We start from the raw sequence: 17,338 nt of genomic DNA, 5'->3' as shown, positions 1-17,338 counted from the left end.
CTTCCTCTCTCTCTCTTCCTCTCTCTCTCTTTCTCTCTCTCTCTCTCTCCCTCTCTCTCTCTCTCTCTCTCTCTCTCTCTCTCTCTCTCTCCCTCTCTCATGATATCGGTCACATTTATGTTAGGCCCATAATTATGGAAAGACTTGCTTATCTTTTGAATTGTATTTTTGATGACTTTGCTTTGTCTGGACAGTTATCAGAGAACGATATGTTGCCTGGTTCACAGCATAGAACGAGATTAAAAAGAGTGAGTGAGTACGACAGAGGTTTAGAGAATGAAAAAGAAAGAAAATAATACATTGTGCGTAGTGTCCTTCATTAGCTCTTTGTCTTTCAGCTCTCATTACTGAAGTGGACCTACTGTGGCTAATCCCAACCTTTGATATATAATGAGTTGCAGGTCCATCAGGCTGAGCGTCATTAAAATATTCATTAACACATTACTGGATCTTCAGTGCCTCCTGTCTCTAGTAGGCTCCTAACACTCCTCAATGTCAAAAAAAAAAGTTTGTCAGTAAGAGTAATAAGACAAGCTACTGTCTACAGAGAATTAAATACGCAAAGGAAAGGCTAAATTTGGACTTTGAAATGCAAAAAACAAGCAAGAACGGGTTTATTGTGCTTAGTCGGTATGATTTGCTCTTTTCTCTGTATTAAACTGTTCATACCTGTAGAAAAGGAGCTGCTCTTGACAATGTTAATGACATTGTAATGTAAAGTGGGGTTAATTGTACCATACTGCGAGTTTAGTCCAGTAAATCTATGCAAACATGAAACAATTTGTGTTCTGAGTTGTAGGACTGTCATAATCATATTTTTATTTTTATTTATGTTGTTTTTTTTTACAGGGTGGCACGGTGGCGAAGCAGGTAGTGTCGCAGTCACACAGCTCCAGGGACCTGGAGGTTGTGGGTTCAAGTCCCGCTCCGGGTGACTGTCTGTGAGGAGTGTGGTGTGTTCTCCCTGTGTCTGCGTGGGTTTTCCTCCGGGTGACTGTCTGTGAGGAGGTTGGTGTGTTTTTCGTGTCCACGTGGGTTTCCCCCGGGTGACTGTCTATGAGGAGTGTGGTGTGTTCTCCCTGTGTCCATGTGGGTTTCCTCCTGGTGATTGTCTATGAGGAGTGTGGTGTGTTCTCCTTGTGTCCACGTGGGTTTCCTCCAGGTGACTGTCTGTGAGGAGTGTGGTGTGTTCTCCGTGTCCACGTGGGTTTCCTCCGGGTGACTGTCTGTGTGGAGGTTGGTGTGTTCTCCCTGTGTCCGCGTGGGTTGCCTCCGGGTGCTCCGGCTTCCTCCCGCGGTCCAAAAAACACACGTTGGTAGGTGGATTGGCGACTCAAAAGTGTCTGTAGGTGTGAATGTGTGAGTTTGTGTTGCCTTGTGAAGGACTGGCACCCCCTCCAGGGTGTATTCCCACCTTGCACCCAGTGATTCCAGGTAGGCTCTGGACCCACCGCGACCCTGAACTGGATAAGCGCTTACAGATAATGAATGAATGAATGTTTCCACTAACTAGGTCTTTTTTTAACAGTATTACACTTGGAGGAGAAGAACACTAGCAGTCCACATCTTTTATATTAGCTAACAGATGGGTCAAGAGATTGTGGGGAGGGTGAGCCAAGATCTCGCGATGGACAGTTACATCACTGGGGATATTAGGAGCCACATATAGTACATTTTTGAAAAATCTGTTGAAATAGGATGTTTTAATTGTTTTCTATGGGATACTTTGTTGTAAAACTACAATAAAAGGGTGTTACATTGCAGGGTGTGTGCATAGCAGTGGGTATCAGAAACAGTACATAATGTAGCAGCAGTGTAAATTATGTAGCAGTGTGTGTGTGGGTGTTGTGGTCCCTGCTTATGATCCCAGTTTACAAATGTGACTGATGTCCTGTTGTTTGGAGAGTCAGTGTAACAGAACAGAGTGGAGCTTTTAGGAGGAGAGCTCATAAATCAGGGCCGTGGCCAGTGTGACAGAACACAGCTCCAGACCGTCTGAAACAGTCTGAAAACCATCCACAGAGAGACAAATGGAAAGTATAGTTCACAAAGTTTTTCAAAACTAAAGTATATTACACAGAAATGTTCTGTTTTCCAGTTACTTTTCTGGACACTCACTGTGTGGATGTTATTGTTTTATATGCGTTAAAAAGTAAGTTTACACATATTAAAAATGTATGCAATATGCCAGTGATTCCCAAATTTTTCAGCCGTGCCCCCCTCTACGTTCATACAAAATTACCACTACTTATAAAACATACTAAATAAAGTGACTGCACTTAACAATCAACATATTTGCTCCTAATTGCTTCCCTGCAAAAAAAAAAAAAAAAATTAAAAATCAATTATAAAACAGCTTCCTGAGAGAATAAGCCTCTGCAAATATAACACATTTAATCCCCTCATCTCTTCAGTGACTGGTATGAGCTGGCAACCACTGCAATATGCATTCATCTATTGACATATCTATCTATCTATCTATCTATCTATCTATCTATCTATCTATCTATCTATCTGTTTATATGCATGATATTGTTGCTGTCTGATTAATATGGATTTCTAATTCACTACATCACAACATAGAAGCTGCGCTTTAAAATGTGTGAATTGAAAACTCCAAAATTAAAATGTAATATCTTTTTACATTGACTCCAGTGACGATCTGGTATCAGTTGAGTGCTACTTTAAATGCTACCTGTCAGATAAAATATTGATGTTTTCTTTAAAAATGTTAAATTCACACAATAAATGAAGCATGCTTTGCTCTTTGTTTCAACTTATTATTCATGCGTCTGTTGATTATTCACACTTCAACTTATTATATTAGCACTAGGTTCTTCTCATTATAAATAACAAAAAGCTAAAGGTCAAGTGATGTGACATGAATAAGCCAATTGATGTGACCCTTATGCCATTTGTGTATAAAAACAAGCACCTACTCATAAGAATAGGGGTGAAACAGTGACATTTCTGCTGGCGTCTGAGCAGGATGAATGTTAATAATAAAGCCCCACAGGAGCACTTTAACGGTGACAAGGTGTGATAAATGGGTAACACGCAGCTCAGTCTTGGCTCAAGTGTTTATTGCCACGCTTTAATTCCACAATCTGGGAACAATAAGGATCTTGATTTTCATTTTTCACCTTGTACAATCATAACAGCCCTAGATTAGTGTAGAGTAGGGTGACCAGATCTGAGATGGTGAAAAAGAGGACACGTCTCCGGGGGTGGGGGGGGGGGTGGACGACTACTGACGTGCAGACTGATTAATTAAATGTTTACAGAGAAGGTTATCGACCAATAGCGGTAGCTCTACAGTCAGACCGTCCAATCAGAAGATTTTAGGCTACTTCACCCCCTCCCCCTTCTCACTCAAGCGAACCAATCGGAGTAGAGGAGGGCGGGACTAGTTTGTGAACGAAACTTCTCGAAGTTCTATGTAAGTTCTAGAAAAACAAAATCCCGGACGTTTGTGAAATTCCGCCCGGACATTTTTTTAAGTCTAAAAAAGAGGACATGTCCGGGTAAAAAAGGACGTCTGGTCACCCTAGTACAATCATATCAGCCCTAGATCAGTGTAGAGACAGGATAGATTTATTTGGTCTGTATAAAATGCCGTTTCCTTAACAAACCAGCGCTACGAATTTTGACAACATTGTATTTCACCAATACACTTCCTAATATTGTGTGACAATATTAGGAATAACGTCATCACTGTGCTGATTTTCATATCATTCACTGATTTGCCTTAATTGAAAATGGCGCGCGCATGCGCACAGACTTGACCCAAAACCTTATTCTGGCCTGTTTTTATTGAATATTTCATCTAGAACGTGACGAGAACAGGTTTATATTTAGACCCAGAAAATATAAAGTCGTTGTTGAATTAGTACAATCCAGTTTTTTAATTAAATCAAAAACATTATTGCGAGTCACCGCTGATTGTTTTTCTTAGTCTCTGTCGCCCTCTCGTGGATGCAAATGCAACATACATTTGGAGAGAATGGACCTTGACGGACTGCTCTGGTCATTCATCACACGTCTTCAAGATTACATCTTGGTCATTCCAGCAACACAGCATAAGACTTCGTATGTAATTTCAGTAAATCTATTAAAATGTAACAGACAAAATGTACCAGCAAAATGAACCCACAAAAATGTGTCTCACTGGATATCAGTGGCAGCCTGAAGTGAACAGAAAATCCTAGATCACCTGTCAGAAAGATCCTGTGTTAATCATCTGTATCTTATCAGAGAAAACTAGTATTGAAAAGTCTTTGGATTCTAAAAAACACAATATAAATATAAAGCTAATTGGATTATATACATTGATCAGCCAATACATTATGAGCACCTCCTGTTTCTACACTATCCATAGACTACAGGAGCACACTGTAGATTTATACGTACAGACAGTACAGATTGTCATATATTACATGTACCTGCATGCAGTTATAAGGGCTAGTTTTATTCAGTCAGCAACAGAGTTCAGTCACTGAGATGTATCACGTATAATCCATCATCATTACTATAATCATGGTAAAGCCACATACCTGCGCACCCCATCATTCATCAATGAGAGGTGCATGTTTAATAATAATAATAATAATAATAAATGGAAATTCTAAAGCGCTTTTCAGTAACCCAAAGAGGCTGTTTACAATCAGATGAACACGTAAAGGCAATCACATCCACATTCAAACAAAACAAGAGGAACTAATAACGCTACATAACACATAATGCTACAAAACAGGAACAAGAGTACAAACAACACATGCTAGTCAAGAAACAGAGAGATTAAATGCAGCCGCAAACAGGTGTGTTTTAAGACTGGATTTGAATAGCGATAGAGTTTCGGGAGGGAGGGAGATCCAGAGGCGTGGGGCATGTCTGGAGAAGGCTCGGTCTCCAAGCTGAAAGGGGGAATGGTGAGTAAACCAGCTGAAGGAGATCTGAGTATGCGATTAGGTGTGTATGGTTGATAAGAGGGAGCTAGGTTATTGAGAGCTTTGTAGGTGAGAAGGAGGATTTTGAACTGAATACGATATTTAACAGGAAGCCAGTGGAGGTTGTGGAGAACTGGGGTGATCTGGTGGTGGGTGAGGAGATGGGCAGCAAGGGTCTGGACCATTTGGAGTTTATGGAGCAGTGAGGAGCTAATGCCAAGCAGAAGAGAGTTACAATGGATGAAGCATTCAGCAGCAGACTGGGAAAAAGAGGGACAGATATTAGCAATGTTGCGAAGGTGAAAGAATGAGGTTTTTATGATGGAACTAACATGGGAATGAAACGTGAGTGCAGAGTCAAGGGTGACACCGATGTTTGTGTACAGTTGTGCCTGCAGACTGGAAGAAACATATGGAAGCTCACTTAAAATTGAAATCTTTTAGAGACAGAAAACCAAGCTCCAATGTGTCCTTCCTCTGTGAGACAGATAGCAGCACACTGTCATGAGTTTGAAAAGACGTGGAGCTTTCAAGATCCCCTTTAATGAGAAAGGGAAATAGGCCCAAAAAGAGATGCTAGTCTTCTCAGAACAAAAACAAAACAAAACAAAAACAAACAGAGCAAACAAACTTGGGGCTGAGTGCCTCAGAAGCCAGACCTCAACATTACTAAACACACCCGACTTCTTGGAATAAAGGATGGAGATATGGAACACACATTTGGCATCAAATCCAATGGAGGAAAGACAGTAATCCAGTTAGCAGTAGTGGAGCTGCCAAGCGACTTCCAGACCCAGCTTCCTCAAGAGTGCTGGGGGACTCTGACCACGTTGTAGCCAGAGTGTCAACTGATGGGGATATGTGGCGTTCTGCAGAAAAAAAAGACAAGGATAGTTTCCAAGGAGTTAACAAACAGGTGTTCATTAATAAGGTGTGGAGCCACAAATTTGCTCGGAAGAATTACTCTGTTTGATCTGTGTGAACATTTTATTTATTACCTTCTCCATTGATACTCTATTGCTTCGTCTTAGATGTTACTTAAATTACATTTTTAATCATTATTATTGTATTTAATATTTTGTACACTGATGAAACTGTGTTTTCAATCTAAATATGGTTATGCCAACAACACCTATTCCATTAAATAGATTTGCAGGCTTAAAATTGCCCTTATGTTGATGAATGGGCAGTAATTATAACACCATCCAATAACCTTTTTTTTCCTTCTTTGATTTTTCAAATACATTTTTCGATACTGAATTGCTATTAAAATCATATATATATTCATTCATTATCTGTAACCCTTATCCAATTCAGGGTCGCAGTGGGTCCAGAGCCTACCTGGAATCATTGGGCGCAAGGTGGGAACACACCCTGGAGGGGGCGCCAGTCCTTCACAGGGCAACACAGACACACACATTCACACCTACGGACACTTTTGAGTCGCCAATCCTCCTACCACCGTGTGTTTTTGGACTGTGGGAGGAAACCGGAGCACCCGGAGAAAACCTATGCAGACACAAGGAGAACACACCAACTCCTCACAGACAGTCACCCGGAGCAGGAATCGAACCCACAACCTCCAGGTCCCTGGAGCTGTGTGACTGCAGCACTACCTGCTGCACCACCGTGCCCACGGTTAATTTATTTTATTTATTTATTTTTATTTAGCCCTGTGAAGGACTGGCGCCCCCTCCAGGGTGTATTGCCGCCTTGCACCCAATGATTCCAGGTAGGCCCTGGACCCACCGCAACTCTGAATTGGATAAGCGGATAGAGATAATGAATGAATGAATTTTTATTTAATCTTTTTCAGTAGTTCAGACTTAGCACATGTAAATATTGAATATATACACTACATAGTAATACATTATCTGTCCCCTTAAGATGCCAGTGCCTGCTGTTCTGAGCCGAGTGTCTCTATGCTAAGCAAATAATTGGTTTGCGTATTTTCAAGAACTTGTACAATGGGCTGTTGTTTAAGGAATTTAAAGATCTAATTTGGAAGGTTTTACTTTCACATCAGCATTTTACTGTGTGTTTGGCCATTGTTTGTTGTGTCTCGTGTTCTAAACTGTTCAAGACAATGGAACAGAGTGTGACACAATTTCTTTGTGCATCTTTGCACATGTTTAATCTGATATTTTGCTAGTACGAACCACGCCCGTAGAGGCTGAAATGGGGAGATGAACTCAGAAGTCTTTGGGGAGGAGTAAAGGGTGGCTTATGAATGCATATGAAGCCGGACCCCTGTTGGATAAATTAATATGAGAAAAGGGTGCAGACAGGGTGGAAGTGGGAGCAAGTATTTTTTTTGATAATGGCAGGGGTTTGATAATGGCAGAACACGGCTCAGAATATGCGGATCAGCAGGAATGACCCAGCGTGGAGGAGCGAGCTGACGTAGTGAAGCAGTCGAATTGAGGTCCGTCTCCTGACCTAAATGAAGTTCGTCTGAAGCGGAAATGACGTGAATTTGCAGGGTATATATAGGGCTGAGAGGAAGAGTTTGGGGGTGGTCCTACTCCCAAAATTATGTTATTACATAACTTCAATTATCCAGAAATATTAATTAAAAACTCACTCGAGAAAACAAGTCTCTGAAGTCAATATTATAGCTCAGGGATCAAATTACACTGCTGGAACAACGTTGGGTCCAGGGCAGGAAGTTAAGAGGAAGGAATTTTGTTAAGAGAATTTAAACTGAACAAAGTAGTTGCATAAATAGAGTATGTGCATCCATCTTGAAAACTTTATAGAGTCTGTAGTTAGATCTGCAGGTAAAAATATGTCACACCATTTCAGAAACAACGTAAGCAAGACGTTTTGTGATTAACCATTCTACACTGTATGATTTTGCCATGCAGTGTTTAATAAGCAATGGCCTACAATAGCCACAAAGAACCAGTGCAAAATTAAAATAGCTTACTGACAATATTTGAAACAGGAAGAAAAAGTTTAATTTGTTACCAAACAGTGATGAATACATTTCAGAAAGTGTAAAACAAGTTTAAAACACATACCGGTGTCAGCACAGGCATCTAACACACAGTCCTTCAGCTTCTCTGGGCATTTTGAACAAGCTGCTCCTTTCTCATACGGTTTCAATCCAATTACATTGCCTCTGGTGTTTAGAGAAAAGACAGTTTAGAGAAGTGAAATCTTCATGCATCACTGACTACAACAGTGGGCAATATCCAAATAAACACAAACTATGAAAAAATATTAAACATTAAAACCAGTTATCGAAAGACTTTAAAAATCTTTTAAATTATATTTCTATTCTTCGTGAAAGTGTAACACAGTGCATAGGACAGCTCTTGTATTCAAAAAATGGGAAAGGGACAAGCCAAGCCGAGATATTGCTGTTCTAAGCAACTTCACATTTATTATGGCTGCATCTCAAATCCCACTACGATACATTAGTCCAAATGTCACCAAATGGGAAATGAGACAGCAATTATACAACAACCAATCTTTACTGAAGTCTGCGGAGGTCCCACCCAAAGCCCTGAAACCTTCAGGATGAGTCCCACTGACCGACAAATCTCCACTGCACATCAAGTCCAAATACACACATAGAACAAAGACAACACAACAGAACCCAGAAAACATCAATTGTAAAAAAAAAAAAAAAAACACCTCTGTGGGAGCCGCGAGGTCCAGGGTCACCTCACTATGCTGCAATGTGTCTTTATAAGTATTCATTAGTTCAAATAAATTTTCTTTGAATATTTTTTTAAAGTGCAGTGGCCTCACAAACTTGTCATATTATAACAACAAAGGATACACAGTGTTTTTTTATAGAGCTTTTTCCCCCACAAATAAGGTGACCAGATCTGAGATGGTGAAAAAGAAGACTCGGGAGGGAGCTCTCGCCCCTCGCTGCCGTTGTATGCTTAGCTGAACCTATGTGTGGTTTTAAGTCCTTTACACCATTATTTGCTACACAAAACATGGGAGTTTCTTTTTTAATTCATCCGAGAACTTACATTTAGGTTTCGGCATAGCTGCTCGAGATGAGGGTGGGTACATGAGCTTTGCCTCTGACGTAAACAAGGACTACTGACGTGCAGACTGACCAATTAAATGTTTACAGAGAAGGATATCTACCAATAACGGTAGCTCTACAGTCAGACCGTCCAATCAGATTATTTTAGGCTACTTCACCACGCCCCCTTCTCACTCAAGCGAACCAATCGGAGTAGGGGAGGGCGGGACTAGTTTGTGAACAAAACGCTTCTCGAAGTTCTATGTAAGTTCTAGAAAAACAAAATCCCGGACGTTTGTGAAATTCCGGCCGGACATTTTTTAAAGTCTAAAAAAGAGGGTATGTCTGGGTAAAAGAGGACGTCTGGTCACCCTGCCCACAAACAGCACAGATTGCCAAATATTACCCACCACTGAAGGATTTAGGGCAGTTGTGTAGTTTATGTTTAAGACTCAAGATTAAAGTGGCTTTCTCATTTCAACTATTTACAGAGTACACAGTGAGACAAAACAAACGTTCCGTCAACACAAAGCGAGTGCAGCCGTTAACAAAGGGCAACACAGTACAAGGGCACACAGACAGACAGTACAACACAATGTAAACACAATGTAGACACAATGTGCATTCTATGTAAAGTAACATAGGGCTAAGCAGAGACTTACGCTGGAGAATAATTGCAGACTAGCAGAGAGGCGTTTTTGAAATCAAGGGACTCAACAGTCTGACAGAAATGCACTTCACATCCAACCCTGGTTGTCTTTGCCCAGACCATCTGATACAATGACACAAGTCCAAAAACGTGTTATATACAAATTGTTACAAAGAGGTATACAGCTATACATCATCTTAACATTTAATTCTTTACCAGTCTTTTATTATATATTTTACTATTGTTCAGAGTGTATACATCAGACAGAAGTGATAATCAGACAGTGAGGCCATGGGAACTGGGCTGGTTTATCTCTGATCCACACTCAGATTTCCTCACCTGTGTATAGTGTCCACACATCTTATCTTCTGGGCAGGTGTTATTATCGTAGTCGTAATCGGTACGTTCTTCAAACCTGGTTACATGGGGGGAAAAAAGCCCTTACAGCAGCCATCTTTACAAATAACATTAAATATGATGAAAACGGATCTTGCAATGCTTAGTTACTAGTTATTATGTTAAAGGGCTCATTGTCAATATGTCTTTTGTTTTTCAATTTGTTTCTGTAATTCTTTCTTTTAGAGGAGGTCCACTTATAACATTTACAAGAACTTATTCTATCCTTTCTTTATCCACCAGAATGAAGCATGCTAGTTCTACAACCCGTCCTTATAACTGCTGTAGGCTTCTGTGGACATATGGAAATGTTTATGTGCTAGTGATGTCACAAAACAAATAGCAGCTTGCCATTCTATAGGTTCTTTAAGTTGTTTACAGCCAACAAGTTGAGGTAGAGACTGTATCTGTCAGTCATCAGCTGGCTCTGACAACAGTTACAATTATTTGTAACACTTGTTTAGTGGGTCATGTCTTTTTCTGTACCAGTCAGACAGGGCTTTTTCCAATTTGAAAGCTCCAGTAGAGATGAAAAGGTTCTCTCCCATTTCATTTTTCTGCAGGTCAGGGTTGTGATCCCATATACATTTAGCAGAGTATGCTTTAGCCACCAGTGACAGCTCTTCACCCCATACCTACACAACCACAAACAATAGAAAAAAAAAAATGCTGTAAGTATATGTTATGGGAAATGTGGGTTAATGCTGATATCTGATATTTTTCAGATGCACATCTACTGATAAATATTAATAGAACTTAGCAAACCTAAAAGAGAAAGGTAACATTTGCAGACATATGCAATGGTTTAGTCAGATCTTGTAAATTTTAATCTGTGTGTGATATTAATAAAAAAAAATTTTCATGTTACAAGTAAAAATTCATATTGAAATATCACTTTTGGTATGGATAAATAATATATATTTATTTAGTGCACAGTTTAATTTGTTTATTGAATTTAGGATTTCGGGCGACGCGGTGGTGCAGCAGGTAGTGTCGCAGCCACACAGCTCCAGGGACCTGGAGGTTGTGGGTTCAAGTCCTGCTCTGGGTGACTGTCTGAGGAGTTTGGTGTGTTCTCCTCCGAGTGTGTTTCCTCCCCCGGTCCAAAAACACGGTGGATTGGTGACTCAAAAGTGTCCCTAAGTGTGAGTGTGAAGGACTGGCGCCTCCTCCAGGGTGTGTTCCTGCCTTGCGCCCAGAGATTCCGGGTAGGCTCCAGACCCACCGCGACCCTGAATTTGATAAGCAGTTACAGACAATGAATTTAGCATATGAAAATAATGTTATAAACCCTAATTTTGTTATATTCCATAATTGTGTGCCACAGTGACCTGGTCAGAAAGGCCAGCTGCATCACTGAAAACCGAAGACGAAATATCATCCTACCAGTTGTCCTATCTGGGACTCCTGGCCTTGGATGAGACATAGTTTGGGAATGAACTGTTTGGAAATAGCAGCAGGTATCACGTCATTACAGCTTCTTTTATACAAGTTGATCTGCATTTTCATACATAAACATTTGATGTATTTCTACACAAATAACTATGAAAAAGTGGAACCAAACAAAAACCGAAATGAAAGTCCATGTGCTTGACCACTAAACAGATAAGGTTAAATCCATGCCCTGAATTCCCTTTTTTAGTCTAACAAGAGGAATGACCACATGTGGCTTTACAGTATACACACACACACACACACACACACACACACACAAACACACACACACACACACACACACACACAGGCAACTAAGTTGGAGAGGTCTCACATAACATTTACATTCCTGTGGGTGCTGACTCTCACATATTGTGCAACATAATCCTCAGAATCAGGGCACAAGACACACACACACACACACACACACACACAGTCAAAAACATTCTGCACACTCATAGCTTCTTATCTTAGGAAAAGAATCCTGCAAATTTTGAAATGAAATCATTACATTCAGACATGTGCCAAAGTTGTAACAAATATAAATAAATAAAAATTAGAATCGATTATTTTTCATATATTTACATTAATCTTGTACCTAAAGATGTCTTTTGACAAAGTGTGTCCAACCCTTTACTCAAAATAGGTTCTACATTTCTGAGAACCAAAACACACAAAATCCATAACCAATAAATGTCATTTTATAATTGAGAAAACTGTCATTAATATTCAGAGTTATAAAAACAGGTTTGTAAACAGAATATTTCTGTATATAATAGTTTATATTAAGTTTAATATTCTTGAAAAATCCGTTTTCATTCCGCCTTTTCTCGGTTGTGCTTCTCTCCTTTTGCCTCCAGAAGTTTCTTTTGACTTTTGACGGTGTCGGGATCTAGACAGTCATTGGCTGCTAAAGATAAGCCCCGCCCACCCAGCAGATTCTGCACACCCTAACCCTGATTGCCAAATGACTCTAAGCCTCTATGAGGAACTGTGCATTACTAAAAGACATACTCGTTAATAAATATATGATATGGCTAACCAGTGCTTGCCGGTTGGTCTTTTTTCAGTCAGGGTAAGATTGCAGAATCTGCTGGGTGGGCGGGGCTTAACTTAAGCAGCCAATGACTGTCTAGGTCCCGACCCCCGTCAAAAGTCAAACGCCAGAAACTTCTGGAGGCGGAAGTGAGACTGAGAGAAACGCAACCGAGAAAAGGCGGAATGAACACGAAGACGTCTTCTTCAAGAATATTAAACTCAAAATAGACGATTATATACAGAAATATTCGGTTTACAAACCTGTTTTTATAACTCTGAATATTAATGACAGTTTTCTCAATTACAAAATCACATTTATTGGTTAAGGATTCTGTTTTTTTGGTAATTTAGAAATGTAGAACCTATTTTGACGCCATAGATACCCATCATCATATTATGAACTGCATTTGAATAAAGTGCATTTGAATCTTGTGGTTCTCATGAATGACATCTCAAACCCACAAGCATGTTCAAAATTGTGGAAAACATGTTTTGTTTTTCAATAATATAACATCTATAGAGCACACAGCTGAATATGACTTTGACTGAAAAATGCTTTTCATGTGGCAGCAAAGTATGTCATTTGAGCAAGTGTGTCCAAACCTACGCAGACTGTATATAAGCACAAATTCCTGAACCTCATGTCAGTGTTAGCCTCCTTTGGGGTATTCCACATCCACTGGGAATGAAATGTCTCTAATTAAATAATTATTAATGAATTAACAATAAATCAACACTTTACATGAAGGCTTTTAAAGGAATCGAATGTGTCTCACACATTTTTGCAGTCACAATTTCACTCGCTCATTCACACTCACTCATGCAGTCTCACTCTCATTTAAATTCACTCATTCACACTTGCACTTTATAAAGATGTTGAAGCAATAATCAGTAAAGCAGTCATGTACATGACTGATAGTAAAACGATTTCTCATTTTGGAGATCACAGATGATGGATGAAGGCCAAAGAATTTGAGGGTGGGTGCTCAAGCAAAGAAATTATGCAATAAAGCAAGCATTGGCCACTTTTACCAGAGCAGTAAAACGTCTCAGGTCTAATGTAATAGGCTTCAGATGTTGGTTCTGGTGCTTGTTAACATATTTGACATTTCGACACCATGAGAGTGATGGATATTCTGCAGAGAGGATTGTAGTGTACAACGCCAACTGACCAGGCCAGAATGAAATAATGTGGTAATAACAGTGGTAATGGTCTTGTTTCATGCAGTTTTTACATGATTATTAATCAATTCTAAATAAACTTTGTTATGAGGGCGTCTATGGATTCTAAGATGAAAATCTGCTTGTTCAAAAAGCAACAAAAATTAAACAATAAAAGAAGATATAAACAACTGAAGAAGCTATCACAGTGTCAGGTTTAAGAAGGAGCTATTTGCCATAGTAACAAGACAACAAAAAGTGAAAAGTGAAAGAAACGTCATGCTGATGATTAGGGGGAGGTGTGGAGGGTGGGTTTTTATCACAGAGCCTGACAAGTACTTGTGGCTGCGGTGACTTGATGGCTTTAATTCTTCTTTAAAAATCAGATTAAGTTAAGTTTGAACGTGTAACAGAAAGCTCTGTATGCCCAGATTAGCTTCTACATCAGCCGCGTTATTAAAAATCATTGTTGTATTTATGAAATAATCTCTATCATGAATAATAATATGTTGCTTGGTGGAAGAATTGTTTATTGCTGTTATTCTTCTGTTTCAAATATAACTGCTTTATTCAAATTCAAATTCAAATTCAAATTTATTTATATAGCGCTTTTCACAACTGATGTTGTCACAAAGCAGCTTCACAGAATTCCAGTAAGACAAAGATTTGACATGAAATGTAAAAACAAATGTAAAACCCTCAAGTGAGCAAGCCAGCCTTTATTCACAACAATGTCCTAATGCTCAGACTCCTGTGGATTATTGTTAGGAACTACTTCACCAGAATGTCACCACCAATGCTGTGACATTTTAAAACATTCTGTGGAAAGAAAACTTCCTCCTTTTCTTCTGCTATTGCAGTTTTAAATGTTATAACAATGCTCTGTGGAGACAGATCAGAACTTACAGTGGCATATAATTCGGAGATGCATGAGGTCGTACATATATCTTTCTGTTTCTGCCAAATTGCTTCTGTCTCATACAAAATGACTATCACTTAATGCATCAAAAATGTAATCATAACGCAGGGTGAAAAGCAGCTTTTCCTCTACTAACATCTTAATAAATCCTGTGGTGTGTGTTATTAGTCTAGATCATACATAGGAAATGATATAATATTTCACCTATATAAAATTTTACAGACATTTTTTTGGTGGCTCAAAAAATGTGAAAATGAAACATGAGTTGGGAAGCAAACAAAAGATCGTAATAAAGGAACACAAAAACAGATGGGAGTATTAAAAGCATTCAAAGAGAACAATGAAAAGCACAACAACAAAAGAATATTATTATTGTGGTGCTTGCCCTTAATGCTTTAATATGTACAGAATATTTTTGATTTGTATAGAAAAATAATTATTTATTTTGGCATCCTGAACTGGATGTATTTATTTTTTTCATTTGGAAAAATCAACAAAACATGTAATTTGTCATGTTACAAGAACCACTTATGCCTCATGTGCATTCAGGTTTTGTGCTGATTAAGAAGGACCGTTAAGCCAACAAACAAAACAGACCTCTTTCAATAATGTTTTACTAATATGTGAAAGACAAGACAACAGAAATAGTTCATTATTATAACCACCATTAAGCAGTTTATAACATATGTTTAAAAACGAATTAATTGGCTTTACTGCAATTCAATTACTCCTCTGATTGAAAGACATGATTCAGCTTAGATCAACAAAAGTGCTGTTTTATATCAGTTTAAACCTCTAAAACACTTACAATCATATTCTGCCCTAGTTCATTGTATACGAATAGATCGATCTGAGCAAATGCAGTAATCTCTCACCAAACTGATCATGTCTGCAGCTGGAGGATTGACCTGGGACCGGTAAATGTTGTGTGATTGCAAAATCTGCCGCTTCTGGTCTTCGCTTAGTTGACTGTTTACTAGAGCCATGAGCATCCAGAATCCAGCAAAAAAGAGTGTCCATTTCAGAGCCATGGGCAAGTCCAGTCTGGATGAAGAGAAGTCCGGCAGTGTTGTTTTTAACAAGGGACCTTAACTAACTTATCTGGTGTTATGTATACTGTTTCATAAATGTCCACCTTCCACGAACTCTAATCAACGTTGCATCCAAAGGTCTGCAAAAAATAAATAAAAGTAATGCAAATACCTGAGGTAATCTCAAACTGCTGATACTATCTCAGACTGTAGCTGTGAAAGCCGTAAGTGCATGTGTGAGAGAGAATGAACCATCCCTCCGAGTGTGTTTCCAAAAAGTTCTGGACCCTGTCAAAGCCTTTAGCTGTAACTCCTACCCCGCCGCCCTTGCTCAACCCACCCTGGCTCAGGTTACACATTTTACTCACACACACACACACACACACACACACACACACACACACACACACACACACACACACACACACACATGTACAACCCTGGTTGACTCACTACCATGAAAAGTCCTGTTTAGTAATTAGCCATGCAGCCCTCTTACCAGAAAGATAGATTCAACATGAAAATGAAGCCAGTCTCAGTCACAATCTGTGTCCTAACACCATGGCCCTGCTTCCTTCTCACTGTCACATTCATTGGGAATGGAATGCCACATATAACAAAGGATGAACTCACATTCAATCCACCCTTGTTTTCTCAGAGCTTATGTTCCCATATACTCCAATTGCTTCATAATTTCCTTTGCGCAAGGCTGAGCTGGAGCCTAAGGCTCATCTTCTTAGCAGAAGTTAAACTTTGGACATTCATACAACAATATGGTGGGGGGCATAGATATGGAACAATTGATGGAGGGCATGAAGAAGTGTCTTATGTGGCCCTGTCAATGTTGAGATCAAATTTATGCCCTTGAACCACACTATGTTACTTCTGGATTTACACATGACTCCACAATGTAAGAATTAATGAACTGTAGAGGGAGCCCAGGAGCAAAAACCATATCTTACCTAGTGGCCTAATGGTTGGAAAGTCGTTGGTTCGAGTTCCGAGAGCCATGACTGGCAGGAAAATTGAGGCGGTAGTGAAGGAACAGCAATGTCCTCCTCCTTCAATCCACGGCTGAGGTGCCCTTGAGCAAGGCACCATACCTACAACACAGGGATGGCTGCCCGCAGCTCTGGTTGTGTGTTCACAGCCCCTAATTCACTAGTGTGAACATGTGTGTGTGTTCACTGCCACAGGATGACACACTTTGTTTAGCACATTTTAATTTGTGCATTAGACATGCTGGAACAGGCAAAAGCCTAAAATGTGCTGTACACAAGTCCTAGCATGTCCAAAGATTTTCCTGTAAGAGTCTTGTTTCCTTGTTTTCCTGAACTATCCTGTCAAAACACTTCCTGCCCTAACTCCAGTTTTCCTTATTAAACATCTGGTGTGTAATTTAAGTATTAATAAATTTTATTAGATTGGTTTATTACCACTTTTTCAGTGGTTAGATGCTGCAACTTATAACTGAGTTTATGGCACATCTCACACTCACACTGCAATGCTCACATTCACAGTTTGAATCACAAATGCACTTGTACCAATAAGAAACACAAACAACATGAGTCTTCTCTATGTGGAATGGGTGCAAACATCTGGTTGATGAAGGAGGCCAGAAAAAGTTTGATTCTCCTGACAAGAAAGTTCCAGTGAATTAAAAAAAACTTGTTTATCTCAGTAATGATCAGACCACTGAAGCTTGGAACACAGTTGTCTTGTATGTCGATATCCTTCATATTTATCATGTCAGAATCGCATTAAAAAACTGCA

The 17,338-nt window shown here is 39.4% G+C and overlaps 1 protein-coding gene across 2 annotated transcripts; it reads right to left on the bottom strand.

The window, feature by feature from the left end:
- Positions 1 to 3,136: 3,136 nt before the first annotated feature.
- Positions 3,137 to 15,829, bottom strand: LOC136697090 (peptidase inhibitor 16). Of its 2 annotated transcripts, XM_066672002.1 has the most exons (7): positions 15,738 to 15,798; positions 15,410 to 15,578; positions 10,469 to 10,617; positions 9,926 to 10,001; positions 9,600 to 9,709; positions 7,970 to 8,070; positions 3,137 to 5,815 (listed from the first exon to the last, which is right to left on the bottom strand). In XM_066672002.1, the coding sequence occupies exons 2-7, from the start codon at positions 15,563 to 15,565 to the stop codon at positions 5,673 to 5,675; spliced, it is 735 nt and encodes a 244-aa protein (XP_066528099.1). In that variant the 5' UTR covers positions 15,566 to 15,578; positions 15,738 to 15,798; the 3' UTR covers positions 3,137 to 5,672. The 2 variants fall into 2 exon arrangements, with proteins under 2 accessions (XP_066528099.1, XP_066528098.1); XM_066672001.1 differs by having other exon boundaries at positions 15,410 to 15,829.
- Between the last annotated feature and the right edge of the window lie 1,509 nt (positions 15,830 to 17,338).

This window comes from Hoplias malabaricus, chromosome 5 (genome assembly GCF_029633855.1).
Source record: "Hoplias malabaricus isolate fHopMal1 chromosome 5, fHopMal1.hap1, whole genome shotgun sequence".
Classification (NCBI taxonomy): domain Eukaryota; kingdom Metazoa; phylum Chordata; class Actinopteri; order Characiformes; family Erythrinidae; genus Hoplias; species Hoplias malabaricus.
The sequence above is the reverse complement of the archived record's forward strand: the minus strand, read 5'-3'. Positions and strand labels throughout refer to the sequence as shown.

Excerpts from the sequence above, each read along its gene's own strand:
- LOC136697090 (XM_066672001.1), bottom strand. The coding sequence starts at position 15,565 with ATGGCTCTGAAATGGACACTCTTTTTTGCTGGATTCTGGATGCTCATG. Across the intron at positions 10,002-10,468 it reads GAAAAAGCCCTGTCTGACTG|GTTTGAAGAACGTACCGATT; the intron begins GTACAGAAAAAG and ends CCATGTAACCAG. Across the intron at positions 5,816-7,969 it reads AGATGCCTGTGCTGACACCG|AACGCCACATATCCCCATCA; the intron begins GTATGTGTTTTA and ends TTTTTTCTGCAG.